Source organism: Paramormyrops kingsleyae, chromosome 9 (assembly GCF_048594095.1).
Source record: "Paramormyrops kingsleyae isolate MSU_618 chromosome 9, PKINGS_0.4, whole genome shotgun sequence".
Taxonomy (NCBI): Eukaryota; Metazoa; Chordata; class Actinopteri; order Osteoglossiformes; family Mormyridae; genus Paramormyrops; species Paramormyrops kingsleyae.
The window spans coordinates 15,607,021-15,633,829 of record NC_132805.1 but is presented as its reverse complement, the minus strand read 5'-3'; the positions used below and the strand labels follow the sequence as shown (position 1 = coordinate 15,633,829).

Genomic DNA, 26,809 nt, shown 5'->3' with positions numbered 1-26,809 from the left:
TTATAAGTGCCAAATCCTCATGTCGAACAACCTCTTCTGTGTCTAGATCAGCCGGTGTTACCATCATGGTGCATGTCAGCGCTTTTTTAAGCAAGTTTTTTTATCTGTATTTGTCAAAAATGTTGACTTACATCCTTTTACTGATTCTGCATGCTGGTCATACAGGCGTTTGACATTATCCAACGCGGAATGTGGAATGGAGACACTTTCTTCACGATACAGGTCATCACTGTCCTTAACCCTGTTATCATGCTGTTTTACTCGCTTCACTAACTTTACTTTTCAGTGTAAACATAATAAACATAATCCCACAATGCCCAAGTTAAACTGAAACACAGCCCACTATCAATCTACTATTCACCTACCCTCTGCATTTATTACGACATACAGTATGTGTGTTTTGTATATGTATTTGTGTATTTATTTGTTTCAAAGAGAGTAACAGCTAAATACAGGATGCTTACTTTGCATAAATTGAAAAAAATCCTGGGCCTTTGTTCATTTGTCTAAAAAAAGTGAAAAATATATTTCTGTGCAGTGAAATCCAAAAGGATTGCAAATCTTTCAGAGTGAATACAGTGTTAATTTGTGTTTTGTGCCTCCAGTGTGTGTATGTAAAGTAAGTGTTAATGTTAATGTTTCTTTTAAGCATATGAGGAAATAAAGGAAGAACTGTCAAATACAAAGAAGAGAAAACAATGAACTGCAACTGGTTTAAAACACAAAATATTTACTCCATTATTTGACCATATTTAATAAACATACAAAATAGGTCATTGTAGGGGTCATGGTACTGATATTCCTGTCATGGTGAGACCTCTGGTCTATTAAAATTAGTTTTCCCTTATTATTGTAATGGATGGGTTATTCCCTGCCTTACCCTCCTCGTGTAGGCTCCGGACCCCTAAGGCAGACCCGTGGCCAGGAATCATTAAAATTTAATGCTGGGTTGGTGGGGGGGCAGTCCAGCAACTCCACTAATAGGTCCCTTTAGGTAGGGACTCAGTAGATTGGTGGCTGTAAGGGGGTTCCTTACTTGGCTATGTGCCTACTAGAAAGAAAACAAATTTCAGAGGGGGTTCTTAACCCATCATTTGACAACATGCCTGCCCTGTGACCCCACATAAAACATAGAACAGGTGGGAATGGATGGATGGATGGATGGATGGATGGAAATAGCAGTGAGGTGTGAACCTTTCTCACGTTGACAACAGAGTCATTTCTGTCATCCTATCTGAACATCAGGCTACCTGCCTCTGTCCTCTCTCTCCTCCCTCACATGCATTTCTCCGCCTCTAGTTTTGCCTTAAATGTCTACCATCATAAAGTTTCACATGCAGGATTTTCCAACACACTGCCCTGTGTACAATTACACTGATGTAGCACATTACATCCTAATGTGATGTTCCACAGTATACTGTAATACTTGGGGAAATCGTAGTACTGACTGTTTGAATTGCACAGGTAAGATTACCTGATTTACTTAATCTGTCATTTTATTTTGTTTCTATTAAAATTTTTTGAATGGCATGACAGGTGAAATGAGTTTTAACTATATTTTGCTTTGAATAATTTTTTTTTCTATAGATTATTCTGTATTATTCCTGAATTATTATATAGAAATCCGTAGAATAATTAGAGAAGTATTATTTGTCTTTATTTAATTACTGTTGTCTATATATATATAGACACACACACAGATTTCATTCTTTAATATGCTTGTGTCTTGGTGGCAACCAGAAAGTTTTTCCTTTTTCTCGAATAATCCTCCTGTTTTTTCTCCTCTATATATTTGATTAAATGCAATTAAATTTAAGTGCAAGAATCAGAACAGTTTCTTAAAATGTTAGCTGAGTCACTACTATAGCAATCTTTCCTTTGTTTCCCTTACTCTCTCACATACATACAAAACCCTTTGTTGTTTGTACAGTACATGTTTTTGTGTTATTTTGATTGTACAGCATTTTATTCAACTGCTGTTGTGTGAAATGTGCTTTATAAATAAACAAAATTACACATACATGTTAATTTGTTAAGTTATAATGTAAGAACCTGTTAGCATAGTGGCTGCTGTTGTATAAGCATAATCAGTGTTGGTAAATATTCTGTATTCAGGCTTCTCATTGATATAGTCTCCCTTCGCTTTGATTTTAATAACTTTATTCTTCTCTAATCCTCTAATCCTAACCTACTTATGTTTCAGCAACAGGTCTAGCGAGACACTCCACTTGAGGCCATGAGTCCACCTTTAGCACGAGTCGCTCTTTCAGAGCTCAGTCATCGGTGGGGTCAACTTCGATTCCGCCTAAAGAACAGAAAGGCATGGGCTCAAATGGTTGATGAGACTTTCATGCTACAAAGCCAGAGGTGAGCACAATAAAAACTGAGGCTGTGTCTTATTCAGACATATGTCAATATATATGTCAATCTAGCTGCATTGAAATCAGTGAAATAGTACGTAAAAAACCTGCCTGACGTTTGGGGGGGGGGGGGGGTGAGGGATTCAGTCTCATGGCTGCCAGATGGCAAAATGGGGTGTAAACTGTAGGTCATATTGGAAATCGTGAGACTTGGCATTAATGCTCATGCTAGATCGTAATACACCAAGTAGTTTCAAAACTACAGTCAGCATTATTTCTCTAAGTACGAGTATAACACAATGAATTTATTCTAGTGTCTAGTCATACAAAATGCACATGACAATTTTACAGTTTAATCAGACTCTCTGCCTTCCCCAGAATGTAATATGCAGCTTGGAGTCAGTCAGTTTATTCACTTTCATGTCCCTTTTTTAGAGTGAATGACATCCCTCTCTTCTTTGCTGCCCATGAGAATGACGTTGGTTCCATAAAAAAGCTCCTTAAATGTCCATCCACAGATGTCTTTGAAAGAGGTGGGGCCTGATATTCTCCTGCTTAATCTATTTTCACCCCTTTATTAATTTCTATGTTTACCTAGCAATATTATAACAGTGAAGTAATATTGAAACTGTAATTGTTTTTTTTTTTTATTTAAGGGAGAGGTACTTACTTAATGTACCCATGATGATAGTCTCATAATACTTCAATTGAGGGATTGATTGATAATTTTTCTAGCTTTTTATGTACTGAATATCTCAGTACTCTTTGAACAAACATGTAAATAAATACTGTAAACATCTGACGGCAAAAACAATGCTTCATGAACCATCTGCTGTATTTTGACCCCACTAGATGGTGCTGTATGTTCAAAAAATGGCTCAAAGCATGCCCCAAAGCAAGCCAAGACTGCCATCTAGTATTGTAAAAAAAATACCACACATGATTCATGAGGCATCATTTTGGCCATCACTATTGTAAATACTGTACATAAGAACATAAGAAATTTACAAAAGAGAGGAGGCCATTCAGCCCATCAAGCTTGTTTGGGGAGAACTTAACTAATAGCTCAGAGTTGTTAAAATCTTATCTAGCTGTGACTTAAAGGAACCCAGGTCTAGCTTGCACTACGCTAACAGGAAGACTATTCATTACTATAACTACATGCTGTGTAAAGAAGTGCTTTCTCAAATTCATTTAAAAATGTTCTCCCGCTAATTTCCACTTATGGCCACGAGTTCTAGTATTTAAACTATTATTGAAGTAGCCATTTGGCTGAACAGCATCCAGACCTGTTAGAATCTTATATACCTGGATCATGTCCCCCCTTAGTCTCCTTTGCTCTAGGCTAAACAGACTCAGCTCAGCTAACCTCTCCTCATAAGACATTCCTCTAAGACCAGGAATCATTCTTGTAGCCTTACGTTGCACCCTTTCCAAGGCAGCAATGTCCTTTTTAAGGTACTGTATGGTGTAGTTCACACGTGAAAGTTGTAAGTGGACTTAGTGTCTTTCTGTTATTGTCAATATTAGCCCATGACTGTGTAAGGCACCCAGTTCATTGTTAATGTCACTTATTAAGAGTTTGTGTCTCCCTGCCTCAGGGGCCCTGGGGGAGACCGCACTCCATGTGGCAGCATTTGCAGATCACCTACAGGCTTCAGTGGCTATAATGGAAGAGGTGCCTGTGCTCATAAATGAACCCATAACCTCTGACCTCTACCAGGGTAAGAATTCAGATTTTTCCATCCAACCACATTATAGATGTGGCATCTGTGTTTGATATCATTCATTATTACGGCCTGTGGGAGGCACAGCAGCTCAGGGGTTAGCACTGCAGACCCACACCTCCGGAGTTGTGCCTTTAACTCCTCACCCCAGGTATGAGTGTTGAGATGCTCTCCTCAGGTTCATATGGATTTTCTCCATATACTTCAGTTTCCTGCTGCAATGCAAGGGTTAACTGATGTTTCTAAATGAGCCATAGTACATGACTTAGGATGGACTGTAATTCCATCCAGGGGTCCCCTGTCTTGCACCATGTGCTTCCTGAAAATTTTCCAGAATCACTATAAGTTCATACTAGAAAAGTGACTATAGGAAATTGATTAATTAATTATATAATGATCACATGATGTAAAATTACAGATTTTTTAAAAGCAATTTTAGTAACTATGCAGGTATCGGTTTTGTGATTCTCTCTCTGCAGGTCTGACTGCGCTTCACATTGCTGTGTTGAACCAAAACCTGGATTTGGTAAATCAGTTAATTGCCAAAGGCGCTGATGTAGCAACTCCTAGGGTGACTGGTATCTATTTCAGGAAAAGAAGAGGAGGACTCCTGTACTATGGTGAGAGAAAAGGCTGTTTCAAATCCTGGGGGTTTTAGACCGGAGCTGCAAGCAGAGCAGTTGTGTTTTGGGCCCAAGTACTATATACAGTGGTACAGTACCTAAGTTCTCTAACTCATTACAACTCGAATTTCTTAAATGTCGAACCAACCAGTTCGAAAAAAAAATTACCTAGAACTCGATCTAAATCTCAGAAGTTGAACCGTGAATGCCGACCTAAGATAACTTGTACGCGCTGGGAAATGAGTCACACGGCACGTATCACAGCGGAAACAAAGGGTAACGCTTCAGTCTCAGCCTTGCGTGCGCTGTGATAGCATCGTGCATGTTTACACTAGCTGAATACACATATTTTTACAGTAAAAATACATTTAGACAATGATAGACAGTAACAGTAATTATTATTACATAATAAAATACATTAAAAATAAAGATTTCTTATTAATTATTTTAATATCATTAATAATAACCCATTAATACATTTAATTATAATAATATTGTTGTGTCGAACGGGGACGGAACGGAGACAAAGGTGCAGACGTCAGGGTATCGGGGAATACAGCATTTAATTACAGGTAAGGCAGGCAAAACGCAGACAGACAATACAATGACCGGACTGGGGAAACAAATGCTAAAAAAAACATATTTAGGTGTAATTTTTTTGGGGCCGGGAACCAATTAATTGGTTTTCCATTATTTCTTATGGGGAAAATTCGATCAGAACTTGAACTTTTTAGGATTCGAACCTGAGTTCTGAATGGATTAAGTTCCAGTTCTGAGGTACCACTTTGTGTGTGTGTGTGTGTGTGTATATATATATATATATATATATATATATATATATATATATATATATATATATATATATATATATATATATAGTGCCATGTACTATTACACCGGTGTATAGTTGCTGCTAGAAACTGAATTACCCGGAGGAGCTTTCCGGTGAGATTAATAAAGTCAGTCTGTCTGTCTGTCTGTCTGTCTATCTATCTATCTATCTATCTATAGTAGAATATCTGCAAGGCTCGTCTGCAGGCGAGACCCACTGCCCCAAACAGATACAAAAGTATTACCTTTGATACATATTTTAAAAACCACAAGGATTTTACCTTTAATACAGCTATAGCTTCCTTGCTGGGACCTCTTTGTGATGTAAAATAAGTGAGAAACAGACAACGTACTACATGTGGTGTGAGTTGTGGCTTCTGATTGGAGAAAGTATATTACATTGTGGGAACCAGATTTTCCCACAATGTGGTGAAAACCTCTTATTTTGACTTTGTGGGAAAAAAATTTCAGTCTCCTCAAAGAGAAACACAATTTTAGAAAAATCTGTGAACTAAGACAGCCAAAAGTCTTGTATTTTGTTTGGTTACTTATGGTTAAAGCAAGGGCTTTAAGGTCGTCATTGTTGAAATTATATGGTTATGCCCATAAAAATGAATGTAGAGTCCCCACAAAGATATACAATGGTACCTCGGTTCACTAACTCACTAGAACTCGAATTTGTTGAAAGTCGAACAAACGAGTTTGACCTAGAACTCGATCTGAATATCAGAAGTCGAACCGTGAACGCTGACCTAATATAAATTGTACGCGCCAGGAAATGAGTCATACTACAATGCAATTCTTACTTGAATGCCTTCTTCACAGACTGGATGATTAACCAAATAAAGCAGCGCAACATTACAGTAACTAACAATAAATAAACCACTAACTTACGTGTACTATTAGAGCATTTATGTCATTTAATTAAACTTTATTTTACCAGGTAAATTAACTGAATACCAGTTCTCACTGCTTTACATGATATTCGGGAGAAATAGCAGATTACGCATCGGAACTGCCTGGGATACAAACGTCATGCGTGTAACTAAACTCTTCAGCCAATAAGGGTAAAGGTGTGTCATCACGGAGGCGATTCCAGACAGTTTGTGCAGCCGGGTGAGAGGTCGCAATGCATCTAACCATAATGCATTGCGTCAGGATCAGAATGCGTTGCTTTAAGCCAGCGCTGTAAGCAAGTCGAATGCACCCAAATGACAGGACTGGGGAAACAAACTGAAACGCGGACTTAATACATAGGACTAATGACAACAACCAGAAACAGCTGATCACATGGGGATCCCACACGAGGTTAACGAGGGGGCGTGGCACACGGAAGGAGCGGACAATCGGGGCAGGACAAGGGTAATGTTGGAATAAGATCTTTATTGTTTTGGAAGCCATTAAGAAGAAAATGCTCTTCTTGTTTTATCCTGTTCATTTTGTGTTTAAATGCAAAAAAAAGAAAAAAAAACATATTTAGGTGTAATTTTTTGGGGCCGGGAACCAATTAATTGGTTTTCCATTATTTCTTATGGGAAAAATTAGATCAGAACTCAAACTTTTTAGGATTCGATCCGGAGTCCGGAACGGATTAAGTTCGAGAACCGAGGTACCACTGTATACCTATTTTGAGTGTGTTTGAGCCATTTCATTTTTCAACATGTAACTGTCTCCAACATCAGGCGAACACATTGTGTCTTTTGCTGCTTGTGTGGGAAACGAAGAGATTCTCAATGCACTGATCAATGCTGGAGCCAACATCAGGGCGCAAGACACCTTTGGTAAATTCCTGTTTATTTCTTTTCATTTCTCTGTACATCCGTGACCTACAATGAGCTCAGACCATCTCCCCATATTACGATTCATTTGTATAATGTTATGAATTTTTTTTTTTTTACATCTATCCTCTATTTGTGTCTTTCATTAGGAAACACAGTGCTACACATTCTTGCTATGCAGAATAGTAAAGATTCTGTCACCAAAGTTATTGACATCTTCTTGGCATCGGATAAAGAGCTGAACAGAGACATACCACTGTACCGCCAAACCAACTACCGGGGATTAACTCCCTTAAAAGCAGCTGCAAAGGATGGCAATATTTTGGTGAGAAATCCACCTGTCATTGAACCACTTCCCCTGCAAAGGATTTTGGGGGGCCAGCAGCAATCACAGGGCATATACACATACAATAATATGTCAAAATGGAGGAAAAATAATAGTTGCATTCATAAATAAGAAATCTTAATTATGATTATTGGCAACTAACTAAAGTTATGAATCCTGTCCATGGAAACAGACATGAGACATATGTGGTGTATTAGCTGAGGAGCCAGTGGCTGACAGTAGGAAGCAGATGAGGAGAGGCAGAAGGGAATAGCGGGGATGCTGTAGACCTCAGGCAGTATTCCAGTAAGCCACAGAACACTGGGTGTTGGTTAATTTCCAAAAATAAACTATATTTTTTCACAACACGCCTTTTATGAATAACCCCTGACATCCACACATTCTCATTACATCTGAAAATAATATAAATGGCTAAACAGAGTAAATCTGGCCCACTGATTGTAAACCCCCCCCACCCTCTGCGTGGTTGACATGTTTTACCAGTAAAAATTTTGGATGACATATGCTGGTCTGCAGTCATCAACAGGTTGGGAGTCCATACTCTTCAACACTGGACAAAATACAACACAGAGGACTAGCAGTATAACGAAAACCCAGCACTTTGTGAGACTTTCAAACCCACATCAAGACATGACATGGCATGTCACATGGCATAGTCACATGACAGAATTGTGAGCTTGTGTCATAAAGGGAAAACTAACTTATCCTAATATGTAAAACAGGAGCAACCAGATACAGAATAGCCTACATCTGAGAAAAACAAATATTTTTACTTTAAAAGTGATTGGTATTTTAAATTCACTTCTGAATGTGACAGGAAGCAAATATTTATGTTTCTAAACAAAAGAAAAGGACTGATTTTTCACATACTGAATTCTGCATTGTTTTACAACATTTGTTTCAGTAAAACTCACATCTTGTACTTCTTATTGGAGGTACTAATGTATCTCACCAGTGTTAGCAATGAAAAACTGAGTAAATGATGATGTTATTAATATCCAAATGATCCCTCATTTTATGCTGCCTATCCAGGTGTTTCAACATTTGGTCAAGAGCAGACGGCTAAGCCAGTGGACTTTGGGCCCTCTCGACTCCTATCTTTACGACCTGACGGAATTTGACTCATATGGCGATGAATTCTCTGTACTGGAGAATGTCGTAGTGAGCCAGAAAAAAGAGGTGAATAATGAATTAGGTGGCTGTGAAGTAAATAAAGAGGGGCAACGGTGTTTTCACCAAGTCTCAGGGCTCTGACCTCTACTTTCCTTCTCTCTTCTCTCTCAGGCGAGGAAGGTGCTGGATTTACCTCCAGCAAAACAGCTCATTGATCTCAAGTGGAAGTTATATGGCAAACATTATTTTAGGTAGCCATCTTTTGTATTTTTTAGTATTATAATGTGGATGCTATTGTCTTATAAACCATGAGTGTCAAAGGTTTTTGATTCACTAAGATACTTTATATAGCGTTTTCCTGATCCTGTATTTTAGCATTTCTTTGCAGTCTTTGTACTTCAAATAATGCATCTTATTGGGAGCTCTATGGCGACTTCTTGATGATTTTGTATTCTAAATATTTTATTACATCATATTCATTATTACATTTATGAGTTATTGTTTTGTTGTTTTGTAACACAGGTTTTTGGCACTGCTATACCACTTGTACATGGGGATCTTTACTCTCTGCTGTGTCTACCGCCCACTAAAGCCAGTCCCAGAGAATTACACCCAGGATAATACTATCTATATTCCAAAGACTCTGGATGTAGGAAAACATCAACTTTTTTGGTGTATAATTTTAGCAGTTCGGTGTGGCATTGTTTCACTCTGTCCTTTATTATCAACAGGAGAGCTACCTAACATATGCTGACCAGTTACGATTAGTGGGAGAGATGATCAGTGTCCTGGGTGCTTTTATTATACTGGTACTAGAGGTAACTGCAAGCCTTGTTCTTTAGTTAATAACCTGCTATCCTGATATCTGTTGTAATAAATATAAAAACATCCTCTTTATATTCATCTTAGATTCCGGATATAATGAGAATTGGACCCAAGCAATATTTTGGTCGGTCAGTACTAGGAGGTCCCTTCCATGTCACCCTGTAAGTATTTCGTATTTAATTTCCCCTAGGGCCTAGAGAAACATTTTTGGTTGGAATATTTAGCATTGTAGATATAGCTGACCTATAATACCGTGAAAAAGTCTTTGGCAGTTAAAGAAAATACTGAATATTTCTCAGAATATATCTGCTCATAAAAAGAAAACAGTTTACCATTACAATGTATGCAAGTGAATTGTAATACAATATAAAGTAATATTTAAAGATATCATAAGAATTTCTTCTGTTTTCCAAATTTACTGGCATCTTGTAGGATGGCTAGATGAACATCGCTTTAGTCCCGAAATCTCTCTTCAGGGGCTCCCCTGTCATCGCATGTATTCATTAAATTTCACCTCTACCTTAAATGAATTAACTTAATAAGCTAAATAACTTGATGAGCAGGGGTGTTGTTAGGGTCATGAACCATTTGGGGCTTACCCCAACCAAGAAATCTTTAGATTTTTACCCAATAATTGCAGCATTTTCAGCTCTGAGCCCGTTGCCTGTTGTGCACTAGCTTGGTGAGTCAACTACAGAACATAGCGATCACTTTTAAATAATTTGAACTAAATTAAATGACTAGTTAGTGAAATCAAAGCCCCGTGTTTCAAACTGAATGGGCATTTATATCTTGTGACCATCCACAATGATATGGATTTATTTGAGGAAACATATAATCTGTCTTTCTTTATTTAATTTCTTTCCTTCCTTTTTCACATTCTGTATCACTCTTTCTAATGATGTTTAATGTATCACAACACATCCATGTAAAGCACCTTGGGATGACTCTGGTGTGAAAGGCGCTATATAAAAATAAATTGAATTGAAAAATTGAATCGAACATAGACATATAACTCATGGAGCTGACTTTTTCCGAATGATAACGAGAAACTTATCTGTTTACAATGCATCGCTTGTACATTTCTGAATAATGTATTCATATTTGAGTGCATCCTTTCCAGCTAGAACAGTGGTTCTCAAACTGTGCCATTGCACACTGGTGTGCCTTGGGAGCTGGGAAGATGTGTTTTGGAATTAGGCTTACGATGTTTCACATGTAAACATGTATGTCGGAAATACTTGTTTTCATAAATGGTGAACCTTGTTTCAAAAACTTTTGAGAACCACTAAGCTACACTAGCTAGCTAGCGAGTGCTCTTCTTCACCAACCTGAGTCTGCAGGTGAAGCTGCTATGGCAACAGGAAGTAACTCTGCCTCCACGTCCTCCATCCTCACAGTTTTTCTTCTTGAAAAAGCTTCATATATCGATAATTCTTTTTGTAAAGAAAGTTCTTCCTGTAAAATAAAGTAGCTAGCTAGCTCCCCCTAGATGTCAACAATGACAAGCCCGCTACCCAGTGCTCTCTAGTGCTTACACAAAATGCATGTCTGCCAAGTTGTGCGAAGCAGGTCTGCTGCTTGAGGACCCAAAAAGTACTACTGCCGTTTTTGATTAACAATATCCTATTTTCGAGGGCTTTAAAGTAAGAATGACATCTTAATAGATCAGGGTTTTTTCTTCTTATTATTATTATTTTTGTTTAAAAAAAAATTAATTAAAAATCCAGGAGATCCAAGGCTATTAATTGAAGATCCAGGGCTGTAACTCCCAATGACCAGGCCTAGCGATGTCCCTATTGATGAGCCAAATGAATTGTTTGGGATGGTTACTGCTCACGCTGGGGTTAGGATACATTTTGAAATGGTTAAGGTAATGAGGTTATACACTTTAACAAACTTAATATCATATCATATGAAAAATATTTTTATCAGTTTTCCTTCTGCACAATACTATAAGGTTCTGTGAGAATGAAAAACCAACAGTTGTTTGTTTGCACCATTGTACTGCTGTTACTCACTACAGCTTCTTTAAAGTAGTTTTCTTAACTTCTCTCTCAGGATCAGCTATAGCTGTTTGGTGTTACTCATCTGCTTACTTCGAGTGGCCGATTTGCCAGGACAGGACAATGTCATGTCGCTCTCTTTGATCCTGGGCTGGTGTAACATCATGTATTTCGCACGTGGATTTCAGATGCTCGGGCCATACATGATCATGGTGCAAAAGGTAACTGTTTTCAACCATCATCAGTAAGTAAAATCCTTTCCTTTTAATTGACAATTTTTCAAAAATATGCCGTCATTAGAATATCTAAGTAATATTTCTGTCAAGAACAGGGAAAGGACTCAAGGTGATTTGTCTTATTTAAAAGTTTATGTGAATGTTTATGTGTAATTATTTCTGCTCCTGAGTTTAAAAGGTTATTCTGTTTATCATTTTTTAGATTTTGTGTGGTGATGTAGTGAGGTTTATTTGGCTGATAACTGTCACACTACTTGCATGTACCACTGGTAAGTAACAGTTATTTCTGGAAAAGTAACCATTTGATAATGATTTTCAGCGAGATTATTAACATACTTTGCAGAAACAATACACTTTTTGTAGTTAGTTGTTGTTAAAAATTATGCTCAGGAAAAGTGTGGCTGCTAATCCTTTTCACCAATTTGTCGTAATTGCATGGTTGGTCATGCAAATCTCTGCCCTGTCTATCCCCCTCCCTCCATTCTCCTTCCACAGCTATGTGGATGGTATACATGACCCAAGACCCAACTAAAGTCCCGTCCTTTCACTCTTTCGGTGTTACCTTGTTCTCCGAGTTTGAGGTCTCCTTAGGCCTCGTCGACCTCATTGTTGACAACAGCCAGCCCAACCCACCAATCGTCTACGTGCTGCATGTCGTCTTTTCATTGGTTTGCTCCCTTCTCATTATGAACCTGCTGATCTCCATGATGGGTGACACGCACTGGAAGGTGACTCAGGAGAGAGATGAGCTGTGGAAGACCCAGGTATCATCTACCCTTTTTATAATACTTATTCATCATGATGTTCTGTTAACACTCACTGATCAGTACAGTGTTGCAGCCTAACATAAATATAATTTTAGTGTTACACTTTGTCTCTGAATAGTTTCTGCTTAGGTTCTTGATATGTTTGAAAGATGCTCCAATACTGCTTATGCTTTTACCTGGACATTTATTGGAAGCTCAACCTAGTTGTGCCTAGTTTACTCATTGACAGTCATATGTTTGTAATGTGCTATTTATATCCTTGTGCATCACTTTGGACAAAGGTGTCTGCTACTTAAAAATACATATGGTTTTGGGACCAGTCCACCGCTGTTGGAGTCACTTATCACTGCCATATGATGTGACTGATCTTTTCAAACATTTACACACATATTGCATGGAAAAGAACTGAAACTGTTAAAATAACACCAAACCGAAGCAGCACTGCATAGTGGTAGCAAACAGAAGGGTATTCGCAGACTCTCATTTCATTTCCAAAATAACTCAACCAAATTTGTTAAATCTTTCTCAAAATACACAGGCACATTTTTTTTTATTTCCGAAGCTCTATAACTGATTTTATTTTGCTACAAATTGCAAAAAAATTAAAACAAAATCTCTTAGTGGCAGCAAAGTGAAGGATGAGCACATGACCACAAATGACCCTTAACCTTATGAATGTGATAGAGCTTACTCTTACTTCACCAAAACATTATATGGATGAAGATCTACATATGATTTAATCTTCAGACAAATCACAGGAAATTTTGAGCAGCATTTGATACTAAGTAGTATCAAAAGATGGAAAGGGTGGCTGCAGAGGACAGTCGATCTTCTGAAGGCAGTAACTCTAAAAGTATTACATGGATCTTTTTCATATTTCCCAGGAACATTGTATAGGTGCTGATCTGGGGCCTATTTTTGGGAGGGGGGGCTGTCCGAGAAAAACATTGCTGTTTCCTACATAATTAATTCAACAACTAAATGCCATGAAGGCTTTTCATCATTTTGCTATGTTCCTCTCGATCCTCACATTTTAGTTAGTTGCCACCATACTAATGCTGGAAAGAAGATTACCCCGATGTCTCTGGCCTCGGATGGGGGTGAATGGAGCAGACTACAATCTGGGGGATTGCTGGTATCTCAGGTAAGCAATCATCTGGTCCAGAGTGACTCCATAAACAGTGTTGAACTTTGAACATTATTGTCATTTACTTTGTAGAAGCATTAAAAGAACAATAACAACATGCCTTTGCCCAAACCAGAGTGGAAGAAAAAAACGAGAAGGAAAGAAAGAAGACGCATCACTCTAACTCTAACTTGTTTTTGAACAATAGTGGGAAAAAAGAGCAGGTCTCATCTTTGGAGGACATTGTTTGCAAAGCCAAGCCAATAATTTTGGGTGGAGGAGGCAGAAGAGGGGGGAAGAGGCATTGGCAAGCACTTAAGGCATCTTATGAGGCGCAAAAGCAAAAGGAAGCCAAAACAAAAATGAACCTGTCCTGAGAGGCATATATAGTGTAATCAAACCAAGCAGAACAATTTCTATAGATTAAATACACATTCACTGTATAATACTAAGGGAGATGTGCAGGAACTGGACACAGAACTGAAGAAATTATATGTGACATATAAAAAAAATTCTTCCCCATATAAGCATTATACCGGTGTGCAGAGATTTACGAGATTAATAATAATACTGTGTGTAGAAAAAGCTCTTGAATCCTACAACTTTACTGGCACTGTTTACATATTGCCACCATGTCTCACTTTTCTGTCTCTCAAAGAATAAAAATGGATTACAAATATATGAACAGCTGTTTAATGTCATTTTGGGAATGGGACAGAAGTTACAGCAAATCATTCAGAGTAAACAGTGTTGTGATCTTAGTGCAAAAATGCAAGCAGTGTGTTAGTCAACATGGTTTTACTTTAACGTACAATAAAAGTGCAAGGTTCAACACACACTGTAGTAGAAGATAGGGCTCTGTGGCTGAACCTGTCCATTTAGGGCAGCATCTACTGTAGTGCAACATAACCATCATGGCCATCAGATTTTAAAAAATCACAAGCAAGTAAAAATATATAATTGCACATATATGTTGAAGTAGTGGCTTAAGCTGGAAATTAACACATCTGAAAGGCTAACATGATTAACTCATTACGCTAAACTCCTGATAAAAGGTTTGATTAGTCATCTTGCTAAGTAATTCAGCTGCCTAGTAATTCAGAGAGAGGGAAAAAGCAAGTAACAGACTAGCCTCACACCACCTTCTGGCAGATGTAGGCAGTGTAATGCGTACACGGCGCGGAATTCCAGCTTCTACTGGGCAATTGCTTCCCCATCAGGCACCCGCAATTCTGCCCATTTGCTCCGGGGGCCCAGTAACTACAGGAGATAGAGAAGAAGGCTTACTCTCTTATAATGGTGTGCAGCCATTGCTGCCTGGAAGATCTCCATATGTTAAATCCTTTATTTGACAATCATCACAGAAAGAATGATGAGGATAAAGGAGACAGCTACCACCTGAGAGAGGTACCACCTAAGAGAGATACCACCTGAGAGAGGTACCACCTGACAGAGGTACCGGATGCACTTCAATGCTGAATTCGAGACTTTTACCACTGGTAGGAACAATACTACAGTACATGGCCATGCGACTTTGTACTCTCACCTGTCTGCAAGCATGGTCTGGTTTATCCAGGTCCATTCTCCACCTGTCGACCGACTTAGCCCAATCCAATACACCAGGTTTCCCTTCCCAGTAAGAAATGCCTGTAAGAAGAAAGAGAGCAGCTCTGGGTTTCAGAATTGTGAGAGAGCCTTCACAGAAGACTCTGGTTATCCAGCGAAGTGCTGCGGGCAGAGCTCAGCACCTGCACTCGCTGGTTGTCGATGACGGCCAGATCGGCGCCCCACTTCCTGCACTGCTCTCTGCTGCGGCTCCAGCTCTCCCTTGCACTGGACAGGAAAAAGCACCAGTTTTCAAACTGCAGCCAACCTTGACCACATCGGTGGCATCCAGCATCTGTGAAATACAGGAGATTATTAACATTCTTGGTTCTTATTTTAATCCCATATGTGAAGCACTTAGAGCTTTACTTCAGTGCTATATAAATAATGGATTATTATAATGTACTTATCACTATAACATACATAAAAAACACTAGAAATGGAAAAACAGAACAGAAGAAACTGTTGCTCCTGAAAATGAAATTACAGTAGTCGTATATAAATAAATCTGAGAAAAAGAAAAAGCACCGAAACTTTCTGGAACTGATTGTACTGTATAATAGTGCTAATATATTCCACTATAACATGAATGTAGAAACAGCTACATTAAAATAATATTCAACACACGTGGATCATCACTAGGAACAAACTCACCTTTTTTTTCTGAGGAAACTGCTGGATATAACTCATTGCAAAGCTGCACATCGCAGACCTTCTCTTGAATCTCTTCCTTAAAACAAGTGCTTCTTATATTAACTTTTAAAAAGAGGGAGAGAGACAGAGTTACAGAATTCACAAAACCAAAAACGAAGCCTTCCTGCATATTAAAAAACGTTATGTATTGTATAGATACAGACTGCGGGCACACAGGGCGATGACAGCGGCAGCGAGGATCACGGTGAGGACGAACAGGATGATGGACATCGTTCGGTAAATACGAATCCCTCTCTGAACCTCTGCAATCAGGGAGAAAGCGACGTCAAATACGTTGATGCGTTTCTTTTCTTAACATCCAATAAGACTATTAATGCACCAATATGCAAATAAATCTAAAACGATATATATGAATAAATAACTCAAAATGTATATTCACTATGATTATCAAATGTCTACCCGTATAAATACAGCTCTTTTGCAAAGTACCGTACCTTCATATTCCTTTGATTCATCTGACCCTTTCGCGTTTTCCTCCCCAATCAAATAATTTCGGCAAAATTTGATATACATTATACATGGATATTTTCACCCACTTTTGTAACAGTAGCGACATGCACTGTGTGAAGTCCAGTGCATTGAATACGTATGTTTTTCCGCAAGGAACAATTTCCTTTTTTCAGGAGAACATGGCGTCGGGTGCTTAAATTAAAATCCATGAAAAGGAAGGGGTGGACCCCCCGCGTTTCTTAGCAACGTCAAGGTTTTATTTATTTATTTTATTCTCTTTTTTTATAGAACACTTGTAAGTGTGTGGTGTTGAAGGTGGTATGTTGAGTCAGTGGATAGTACTGTCGTCCTACATCTGTGGGATTGTGGGATACTGCTGTGTTTTTGTGAGATTTGAATGATCTTCTCTTGTTGTGGGAGTTTCCTTCTGTTGTTATCAATTACTGACTATAAATTGCCCATAGTGTATGATTTTTGTGTATTTACCCTGCCATGGGCTGGCTACCCCCCAACCCAGGGTCTCCCTAAATAATTGGCAATGAATATACTTGCTTAGATTAATTCTGTTACAGTGTCTTTTTCCACAAGTCACCTTGGAGTATGAATACAGGTTTGTGAATGACACATACCTCAAACAGCACACACAAAACATTCAGCCTTGGAGAGACCATTTACAGACTAAATAGAACATAAGGCCTCTGCTTTTTCAATCAGCAAATTGCTTAGGCAGTGCTTAGCCTTGAGTACTAGATAGTAAGACAATGTAACTTAATGTTCTTCCTCAGCCGGGCTGTGTCGAAGAACCAGTCATCATATTGTAATGTAAACTGTGCTTTGTCCACAGGCACTGACTGGCCTTCGGGAAGGTCGCGCTTTCTACAGCAACACCATTATATAGCCTATATACCAGGGGTGCCCAACCCATGATTTAATCACATATGTTACCGGTTTCTAGAATGAACTCATATATACAAATTATAGGAGGCATATTTAATTTCTTCTCTCGGACTAACCATTCTGAAATATATGCTGTGACATTAGCATAGAATTGCTACCCTCACCAGCTGGCAAGCTGGGGTCTCCCATTTACCTTCAAGTTTCTTCAAGCTTTTGTAAACTTTAGTTAAAATATTGAACAAATAACAGCAGTGACAATATGGCTGTGGGTTTAAGCACATCTGTGTAAGGTTTCCTTATATCGATACATTTTTTCTTTCCTAAAGCTGACTGTGGCATAGACTAGGCTTCCATCATACTGTCCAGAGACTACACAGCAATATACAGTATTTGTCCCGCAAACAATTTTTCATTCTATAAACATTCAAAGAACATTACGATTAAGGTATCCAAACATTCAGTCCAGTGTCCAATTTTCCTGATGTTCCCAGAATGTTATCCCACTACTACAACTACAACAAATAAGACTAACAATATCAAAACAATTAAGGGCATGGTACAGCAGCAGGTTACACTGTCACCTTACACCTCAAAGGTCATGGGTATACACATATACTACTTTTATAATATGTATTACAAAGCAATATTTTTCAACATTAATAGCGTTAAAGGATGTCCTGGTAATAGTGTTATTGTACTGACATTCACAGAACCTTTTTTAAACTGTAACATATGGAGCAATGTTCCATTAACATTACAGCAATAACGTTTACTACCAACTTTGAGAAGACCTCATTGTAACGCTGGATAAAGTTCTAGTAATGTTCCCATTTAACTGGGTTGACGATATTTTTAAATCTTGCCAGTAAAATTCTCTGAGGTGAGAGGAGGTCCCATAATAAAATTCAAAGAGCGGGTGTGTCATGCCCCGCTCGTCCACTCCTTCCGTGTGCCACGCCCCCTTATTTACCCCGTGTGGATTCCCCGTGTTTTCCAGTTGTTACTTGTTGCTGTCATTAGTGCAATGTATTTAAGTCTGAGTTAGGTATGTTTTCCCCAGTCTGGTCATTAACGTTGCTGTGTTTTTGGAGTGTGTTACCCCGCAATAAATCCCGTTTATTCGTATCTAAGACTCCCTTCGCCTGCTTACCTGTTCCCGACGCGAGTGAGTGGGGGGTCCTGCACTATAAAATTTGCACAGACATGAGGAGTTCATAGACAGCCTTTAGAGACAGAACTGCATATACATACTTGAAGCCCATTAGATCAACATTATCCAAACATGCGCAGCTGCAGTCAACACTGAATAAAGATACTATTTCTGATCTGTTTCGAATTCATCTCTTCCAGACGTTGTCTATTTGTTTTGTTACATTCTCTGACAGCATAGAATCATTAGATTTTTTTATTGTTTCATTTTCTTCAATGAAAAATATTTCTTGATGAATAATCTTTGTAATAGTTTTCATCAACGAAATTAACATGGCATTTGACTTGCCATTTTGGAGATGCTCTGACCCAGTTGGTTTTCACTAATCTGATACTTGTTTACATTTTTTTTGAGAGGACACCTGAGATTTCTTTATTCAGGTTCTGCGCCATGAGCATCTATCCATCACGATTTGGCTGTAAGAATCATCGCTCTGATTCTTACACTTGACCATTTTTCCTGCTTCCAAAATATAAACTTCAAGAATTGACTGTTCAGTCGCCATATATGATGGTACCCTTGACAGGTGCCATTATAACTAGCTAATCAATGTTATTCACTTAATCTGTTAGTGTTTTTAATGTTACGGCTGATCAGTGTATATTCCATACACTGTAAAAAAATGCTGTAAAAATATGGCCAAATTCTAACAGTAATTTACTGTTTTTCCAGAATACGGTAAAATTCTGTACAATCTGATGCTTTTAGGGGGCTAAAAAAAGGCTGATTGCTAACAGCAGACTACCGTACAATTTCACGGTATAATGCAGTATTTTTCCACGGTAGAGGAGTGAGCCACATGCCACATGCCCTTTTAGTTATTTCCAGCATCTTCTTTTAATGAATCAACAGAAAATGTAAGCAGCATTGTACTGAGAGATTGATACTGTATTTGTGAGTCTGGTTACCCATTTTGTGACATAATTTAAGATGACTGAAACGAAGCTGAGCTTGGTGTCTGATTAGCATTAGCTGACACGTCTTCGGAGCAAATACTGGGAGTAAGTTGTGGTTTGAAATGTTTAATGTCATGTGTGAACTTTATAATTTAATTTAATTTATTTTATTGTACCTATGTACAGTTTGTGGTCAGGGTACAGTATTACTACAGAAGCCAGTAAAGAATGTAGCTAAGCTAATAGCTTCTCTGCAAGTAGCAGGTCACTCTGCAGCACACATTAATTAGCAGCAGCAGGTAGTGCACAAGAGTGAATATTCAGATATTGTGTTTTCAGGAGTTGAAAGTTTAAATAATTCAAACACAAGGTTCGGTATACCATTTGCATATCTAGTTTTCGTTTGATTTTGCGTTTATAGTGTGTTTATTGTACTTAAGTGAGTATTTGTGCATCTTGCAGTGAACATACAAAAATGGTAAGGTGCAACATTTGTTCCAAGACCTGCAGCAGTATCTTAGCCTACGTGAGGCACATGCAAAGCCATACTTGTATACCAAATGTGTCTTTCAAATGTGTTTTTGCTGGATGCAGTAGAGTATTTTGTAAATTTTCAGCCTTTAAATGTCACATTTATTGCCATAAACAAAAACACAGGATTGATATGGGAAATCCTGCTGATTTAACATGTAATGCTAATGACAATGAAAAATGACATGACATGAGAAATGCAGAAATTCAAAACAGAAATCAGGCTTTTTGTTTAGCAGATCATCCTTTGCAAGAAAATATACTGGAGAAAAAAAGTCTTTTTTATTTCTGACACCCAAAAGAATGAAATAATATTGATACGTTTCATACCAAGAACTTAATTTCATGGCTGCTGGCCTAAAGCGATCAGTTAAGGGAAATAGCCAGACCCAGCTACCCTTGTCATGGTGTACCCAAACAGGAATTTCGTTCAGTCTTCAACTCATTTCTGTAATTTAGTTTTAGCCATTAAGGTTTTGACATCTAAAGGTCAGTTTTAAAAGGTAAGATGTACTAAATGTAATCTGCATTTAAAGAAATTGTTTTTGTGAAATAAAATGACAAAGTGTTACTATGTTTACAATTAGTTCTAATTTCATGTTAAATTAACTGAGTGCTTGATTTCTTTTTTTTTTTGGGGGGGGGGGGTTGTTTTAGACGCTTTATCAGGATTAACCCTGAGAGGAGAACAAAGGCCAGTGGTGGAAAGATTGTGTCTAAAAAGACAGGCAAAATGGTCCAAAAGAAGGCACAGGCAATAAACCCACATGTTGCCACTCTGATAAAAAACCTCACTGATTTTGAGTGGCACTTCCTTAAGGTTAGTTGGTTATGTTACTTTTATGTTATATGCTATGGTATACAGTTATGCTACTTTTATGTTATATGCTATGGTATACAGTTATGCTACTTTTATGTTATATGCTATGGTATATTTATGTTACTTTTATATTATGTTTTGAATTTGTATTACCTTTACCTCTATGTTAGGTTATGTTACCTTTATGTTTGTTATGCCTATTCTGTAAGTACATAGAGAGCAATGATAATACACACACTTACATCTGCAAAGAAGCCAAAAAGTCCACACACGCTGCCCATTTACTTTTGTTTTAACTGTATAGCATGTGAAACGTGCGCCCTGGGAACATACAGTAATTATTGCATAGATCGACTTACGACAACATCGACTTACGACCGGACTGTTGGAATTAATTGTTGTTGTAGTGACCTGTACTTGGATAGCAAACCTGATTCTGAGAAATGTGTTTCTGCCCTCTAATTGTTTCATTTCTCTCTCTCCTCTCTCTTTCTCTTTCACTTTTTCTCATGTAGTGAGCAATTGGCCAGGGCAGATGAATATCAATCACCAGGACATTGTGTGTGTTTTACAACAGGTTTTTGCAATAATTTCATTTTAATGCAGCTCAGAATTATTTTAACTTTATACTGAAATTGTTTGTTTCCATTTCTTTTTACTTTCAGTTAAAGAGATTTTTTGTTTGTTTTATGCATTTGCTGACTTTTAATAAATGTTCTGTTCCATAAAAATTAGGGATGCACGATAATATCGGTCACCGATAATTATCGGCCGATAATGGCAATTATGACGTCACACCGATAATTGTGATAATGAAAAATTCAACCGATAATGAAATCCGATAATTATGAACTTAATTTAGCCTCCAAATTTGCGCAGTTCCTACTACTGTAATTATGCACAGATCCTACTGTGGTTATATTCTGTTCTGTGAATAGACCAATTATGTTGACACTGACTTCGCATTATTCTTTAATGTTATGTTCAACATTACAAAAAATGGCTTACTTTTAAGAGCCTTGTTGTGCAATGAAGTATTTAATTTTTTTTCCCTAAAAGCTTACCATTACACATTGACAATTTGTTGTAGGTTGGATGTTGGATTTGATGCCTGTCCACATTAATGTGAAAAAGTAGAAATAAATTCTGCTTTTGTAAAGTTACATTTGTTCTTGTTTTTCTGTACTCCTTTTTTTATTAGGTCTTTTAATACAAATATCGGTTTGACATTATCGGATATCGGCTGTAAGGAGGAGCAAATTATCGATTATCGGTATCGGTTGAAAAATGCATTATCGTGCATCACTAATAAAAATGTCATTTGCATGATTGTCTTTTGTGTTAGGTGTTTTAGTGGTTATGCATTTTTAGGACAGCAAAGGTGATCGTATTTACATCTCAATTCTGGATCTTAAACTTCATAGACTCATTGTTATTTAAAACGTATGCTGCAATTACTTGGTAAAAATGTTAATACTATTTTTTTGGCTGTTTATTGTAATGTTAAAAACAGTTATCAGTGTGTACACTATTCTGGAAAGTCTACTACAGGATTAAATAGTACCATTCATTCTACTGTTAAGTACTGTAAAAAAAAATCACAGTAATTAACTGTTAGAAAAATACAGCAATAATACTGTAAGAATACAGTAAACTACTGGCGACTACAGCTGCCAGTACTTTACTGTAAACTACACATTCTACAATAGAGTACTGTAATAAATTTTATGGTAATTAACTGTTAAAAAAAATACAGTAAACTACTGGTGACTACAGCTGCCAGTAGTTTACTATAATTTTACAGGGATTATTTTTTTTACAGTGTAGCTATCCTTCTTTCTTATTGCCTACCTTCAGGAAGTTTGCTGTGATGTGCAGTAATCTCACATGATTCTGAATGAGACAGACAGAACAAAAACAGTATAAATAGAATATTATGAAGAAGTTGATGTCAGCCAGTGCACTTTCATTATGACTGCAGTGCGTCTCTTTCATAATCTTATTCTTTTCTTTCTTAATTCCTCTTTCTCTCATTTTCTTATCCACCACTTTTGTCAAATTCACCTAAGCAAGTTCTGTGATATTCATTTTTAGTTGTTTTGATAATACTAACACACTCTGCAGCCTAACATTGTAATAAACTCACACCAATAAGTATTAAAGATCTTATTATACCATAACAAAAAATATATTGGGACATTTAATGTGGCATTGTGTGGCTCAGTCGGCTATGCCTGTGTGCCTATAATCAGAAGGTTGCTGGTTCAAACCCAGCCTAATCAATAAGGTATCTGTTATTACTATTAATGAATGGAAACACTGTCTCCCTTCCTCTGGGTCTCAGTGTAGGCTTGATCATTACAGTAGCACAAAGCAGAGGTGGATAGTTCAGGGCCAAAAAAAAAAAATCCAGACAAAGATTTTCTTTCTTCTAACCAGTTGTGCATAAAGTGTCACAGTCAGAGAGTGGCTAACTGGTTAGTTAGAACAAAATCCTGGTCTGGATTTTTACTTTCTGAACCTGAACTATCCTCCTCTGGGCCAAGACAGTTACAGTATAAGGCTATCCCCAGAAGGAATTTGCATCTCATGATGGTGTACACCAGACAACCGCAGCATAGAAGTAGGAAGGATAATTTTTTTTGTTACCTTATTATCAGATTAATTAGCTGAATGAATTCTTCAGTAGATTGAAATTCTGCACATCCTGCATCCTCAAAAACACTGCTTCAGAGCCCTTTAAAGTCCAACTAAAGAAGGCAGTGGTGTTGATAGTCATTTGACTGATAAATAGGGATTATTTGCTGTACCTGAAAGCCATCTTATTTCTTGTGAAAATGTTAGATAACAACTCTGAATTTCCCTCTACTAAACCATGCTGTACCTGAAAGCCATCTTATTTCTTGTGAAAATGTTAGATAACAACTCTGAATTTCCCTCTACTAAACCAGACACACTATGATATCTCACTAGTGAGCCGAAGAACTTCTCATAGCAATGACATGATGATGGTAGCCTCTTTCAGATTAGATTAGATTAGATTAGATTAGATAATCCTTTATTAGTCTCACAAGTGGGAAATTCGCATTGTCATGGCAGAAAGTGGACAGATAATGCTCCCCATCACACTGCAAACTTTATACAAGAATGAACATGAAAAAGAGTTCAAGGTATCAACTTGGTCTCCAAATTCCCCAGATCTCAATCCAATGAAGCATCTATGGGATGTGCTGAACAAACAAGCCTAATCTATGGCAATTTACAGGACTTAAAGGATCTGCTGCTATTGTCTTGGTGCCAGATACCACAGGACACCTTCAGAGGTCTTGTGAAGTCCATGCCTCTAAAAGTCTAAGTTGTTTTAGTGACATGAAGAGAACCTACACAAAATTAGGCAGGTGGTTTTAATGTTAAGACTGATCGGTGTATATATGTTTATGTGTCGATATACACATGCCAAGTCAGCAAATGGGCAGGGAAAATCATCACAAACACCTCACACCCGGCCCACAACTTCTTTGAACTTCTCCCCTCTGACAGAAGCTACAGATCACTGTGTGCCAGAACACAGGCACAAGGACGGGTCCCACAAGCTGCCACCCTTACGAACAGCTGTCTCAGCCCAGTTGCACTGTTACTGCTACATTTTTTTAAAATTAATGGTCAGTTTGTAACTTTTTAAAAAGGAAATGGGATGTACTATACATGAGAAAATGATACTTGAAGTCCATTATGGAATGGAACTTCTCATAGTCATTGTTGTATGGTTTTTTTTTTCCACTTCCAATTATTGCCCCCTATTTACAGCAGCTCATGGCATTGTAAAGCCGTGCAGCAGGTAGTCAATATTTTTAAACTACGCACAACTTCGTATTTTGTGCATTCTTAACTGAATTTGACAATGGCCACATTGAGTGTTACCTCCTGTCTTTGCTGTGGAGGGCACCAAGGTTGTCTCGTATATGTTTTCAGTTGACCTGTCTAGTGTCCTGTATTCTGAGTCATTATCTTTCCCTGTGAAGTGAAAGGAAGAGCAGAAGATGCTACAAATCAGGGAGATGCTATAGGAAAACTAAATGAATATGTGAGATGGTCCCTCTTATACCTGTTTTTTCCAGAAGCTCACTTTCTTTCACCGTTCCCAGTTTCTCTTCATCTTCTCCCTTCTGATGTTCTCCGCTTACTTCCAGCTTTTCAAACTTTTGCAACTCCATCTTGCCTTTCTTCTAAGTTTCTACTTTCACTTTAGCTGATAACCCTACTAAGTCGGAGCCAAAATCATGGTTACAAGACTGAAATCTTTAAGAACCCCCCCTTCCCAAAATTGGATATTTTTACCATCTTATAAGTATCAGCATGTGCAAGGTCAAGGTGATTTTTTTTACCAGCGAATTACAGAAGTGTAAGAAACTTCAAGAAAGTATTTTGGATAGATAATTGAAATAACAAGGCATAGGACAATACATTGCTGTAAAGAGATAAAGATTATGAAAAGCAAATACAAGGACTGATTCCCACACTTACTACCATTCGGAGCACCACTTCAGGTTTTGTCTTTTCATTTAGTTTGCAACACTTCCCCTTTATGCAATTTATAAATTGTTCCCTCCTTTCTAACCCCTTCCCCTTTACATAATTTATACATTTTCCCTCCTTCTTAACCCCTCCTCTCCTGAAATAAATTTGCACATTTCAACTTTTGTTCTATCAAGCTTAAGTCCACACTACAGTCTTGTGAAAAAGAGAGTACAAAAAAAATATTTTTTTTCAACACTGACAAAAAAACAAATATTAATTTTAATTTCAACAATCCTTATAGAGAAATATGGTAAAATTGAGATGATAAGATGTATCAGGTAGTCTGAAAGAACCCTAGGGTGCCATCAAGGGATCTAGAAGCAGCTCTTGCCACCCATCATGTGGAATTGCCAGAGACAACCATAAGCAAAAGATGGCCCACATGGCAGGTCTACAAGGAAGAGGCTTCTGCTCTCAAAAAATATAAAGAGCATCAACACAAGACTGAAACATCAGCACAAGGGACAACAGTTCAGCAGTATGATGCTCTGGATAGCTGAGACAAAGGTGGAGTTGTTTGGGCACAAATCCAAATGTCATGTTTGGTGAAAAAAAAACATTTTGGAAAATTAACATCAGCAACTGTGAAGCTTGGTGGTGGGAGCATTTGGTTTGGGGCTAGCCGATCTGCCACATTTTACCATTAGGCGTATGAGTGCTTTTTGGATGTACAAATTTCCACACTTCTGAAGTACACATATTCTCCCCCTGGCAGTGTAGTCACACGTACAGCGATTATCCTGAAAACGAAGACACAGTGTGCAATTCAACATGTAAGAAAACACTGATACACCCTCAGTGATTTTCACTATTTGGAAGACATGGAACAGGGAGTTTTTAATTTAACGTAATATCCACATAAATCCAACAACAAAACTTCTGTTATAACAATGAACGCATAGTGAGGTAGCCTATTGTGTTTAGGAATGAATCCATATACTTTTCAGTTTTTTTTCCTTTATTCAAAACAATTCTGTAAACAAGCAAATATATTTAACCAACAGATATAGTGTTATGTTCGTAATATCAGTAAAAAGTTAGTAATGCTAGCAACATGGATAGAAAGTTTAGAATGCATCGCTGATAAACGAATATTCGGTAATGCTTTACCCATGACTGTACCTTGAAAATGCCTTTATAATTATATCCATTTGTTGAACATTCAGCGCACCGTAATAATGCATTCATAGATCATTCATAAGCAGCATGTAAGTAAACATTAACATACTAACATACCTGAACAAGGATTGCGTGGACACACTACTTCTTTAGAAATTCTTTCCGCTCATCTTAATTGCAACATGGACTAAACTACTAGATGATGCACGCTATTCAATAAAGGGCACAAAGCATGCCCCAAAGCATACCAA

At 37.7% G+C, this 26,809-nt stretch overlaps 2 protein-coding genes across 3 annotated transcripts; one reads left to right on the top strand and one right to left on the bottom strand.

Annotated features, from left to right (window-relative positions):
• The first annotated feature begins 795 nt into the window (after positions 1 to 795).
• On the top strand, positions 796 to 14,419 carry trpv6 (transient receptor potential cation channel, subfamily V, member 6). Its single transcript, XM_023792760.2, has 17 exons — positions 796 to 1,464; positions 2,204 to 2,367; positions 2,796 to 2,893; positions 3,962 to 4,084; positions 4,567 to 4,707; positions 7,224 to 7,322; positions 7,469 to 7,644; positions 8,698 to 8,844; positions 8,950 to 9,029; positions 9,301 to 9,427; positions 9,510 to 9,596; positions 9,688 to 9,764; positions 11,665 to 11,830; positions 12,048 to 12,114; positions 12,341 to 12,609; positions 13,650 to 13,756; positions 13,875 to 14,419. The coding sequence occupies exons 2-17, from the start codon at positions 2,237 to 2,239 to the stop codon at positions 14,113 to 14,115; spliced, it is 2,136 nt and encodes a 711-aa protein (XP_023648528.2). The 5' UTR covers positions 796 to 1,464; positions 2,204 to 2,236; the 3' UTR covers positions 14,116 to 14,419.
• On the bottom strand, positions 14,416 to 25,448 carry LOC111833964 (C-type lectin domain family 2 member D). 2 transcript variants are annotated; one of them, XM_023792761.2, is made up of 9 exons: positions 25,386 to 25,448; positions 24,967 to 25,122; positions 24,783 to 24,875; positions 22,713 to 22,754; positions 16,201 to 16,299; positions 15,998 to 16,099; positions 15,487 to 15,638; positions 15,285 to 15,385; positions 14,416 to 14,998 (listed from the first exon to the last, which is right to left on the bottom strand). In XM_023792761.2, exons 2-9 carry the CDS (start codon positions 25,073 to 25,075, stop codon positions 14,872 to 14,874), a joined length of 825 nt encoding a protein of 274 aa, XP_023648529.1. In that variant the 5' UTR covers positions 25,076 to 25,122; positions 25,386 to 25,448; the 3' UTR covers positions 14,416 to 14,871. The 2 variants fall into 2 exon arrangements, with proteins under 2 accessions (XP_023648529.1, XP_023648530.1); XM_023792762.2 differs by having other exon boundaries at positions 24,967 to 25,119; positions 25,386 to 25,437.
• Positions 25,449 to 26,809: the final 1,361 nt, after the last annotated feature.

Coding starts and splice junctions, on each gene's coding strand:
- trpv6 (XM_023792760.2), top strand. CDS start 2,237: ATGAGTCCACCTTTAGCACGAGTCGCTCTTTCAGAGCTCAGTCATCGG. Junction 4,085..4,566: donor AACCTCTGACCTCTACCAGG/GTAAGAATTCAG, acceptor CTCTCTCTGCAG/GTCTGACTGCGCTTCACATT. Junction 7,323..7,468: donor CAGGGCGCAAGACACCTTTG/GTAAATTCCTGT, acceptor GTCTTTCATTAG/GAAACACAGTGCTACACATT.
- LOC111833964 (XM_023792761.2), bottom strand. CDS start 25,075: ATGGAGTTGCAAAAGTTTGAAAAGCTGGAAGTAAGCGGAGAACATCAG. Junction 24,876..24,966: donor TGAGCTTCTGGAAAAAACAG/GTATAAGAGGGA, acceptor TTCACTTCACAG/GGAAAGATAATGACTCAGAA. Junction 15,639..15,997: donor AGTTTCCTCAGAAAAAAAAG/GTGAGTTTGTTC, acceptor TGTATTTCACAG/ATGCTGGATGCCACCGATGT.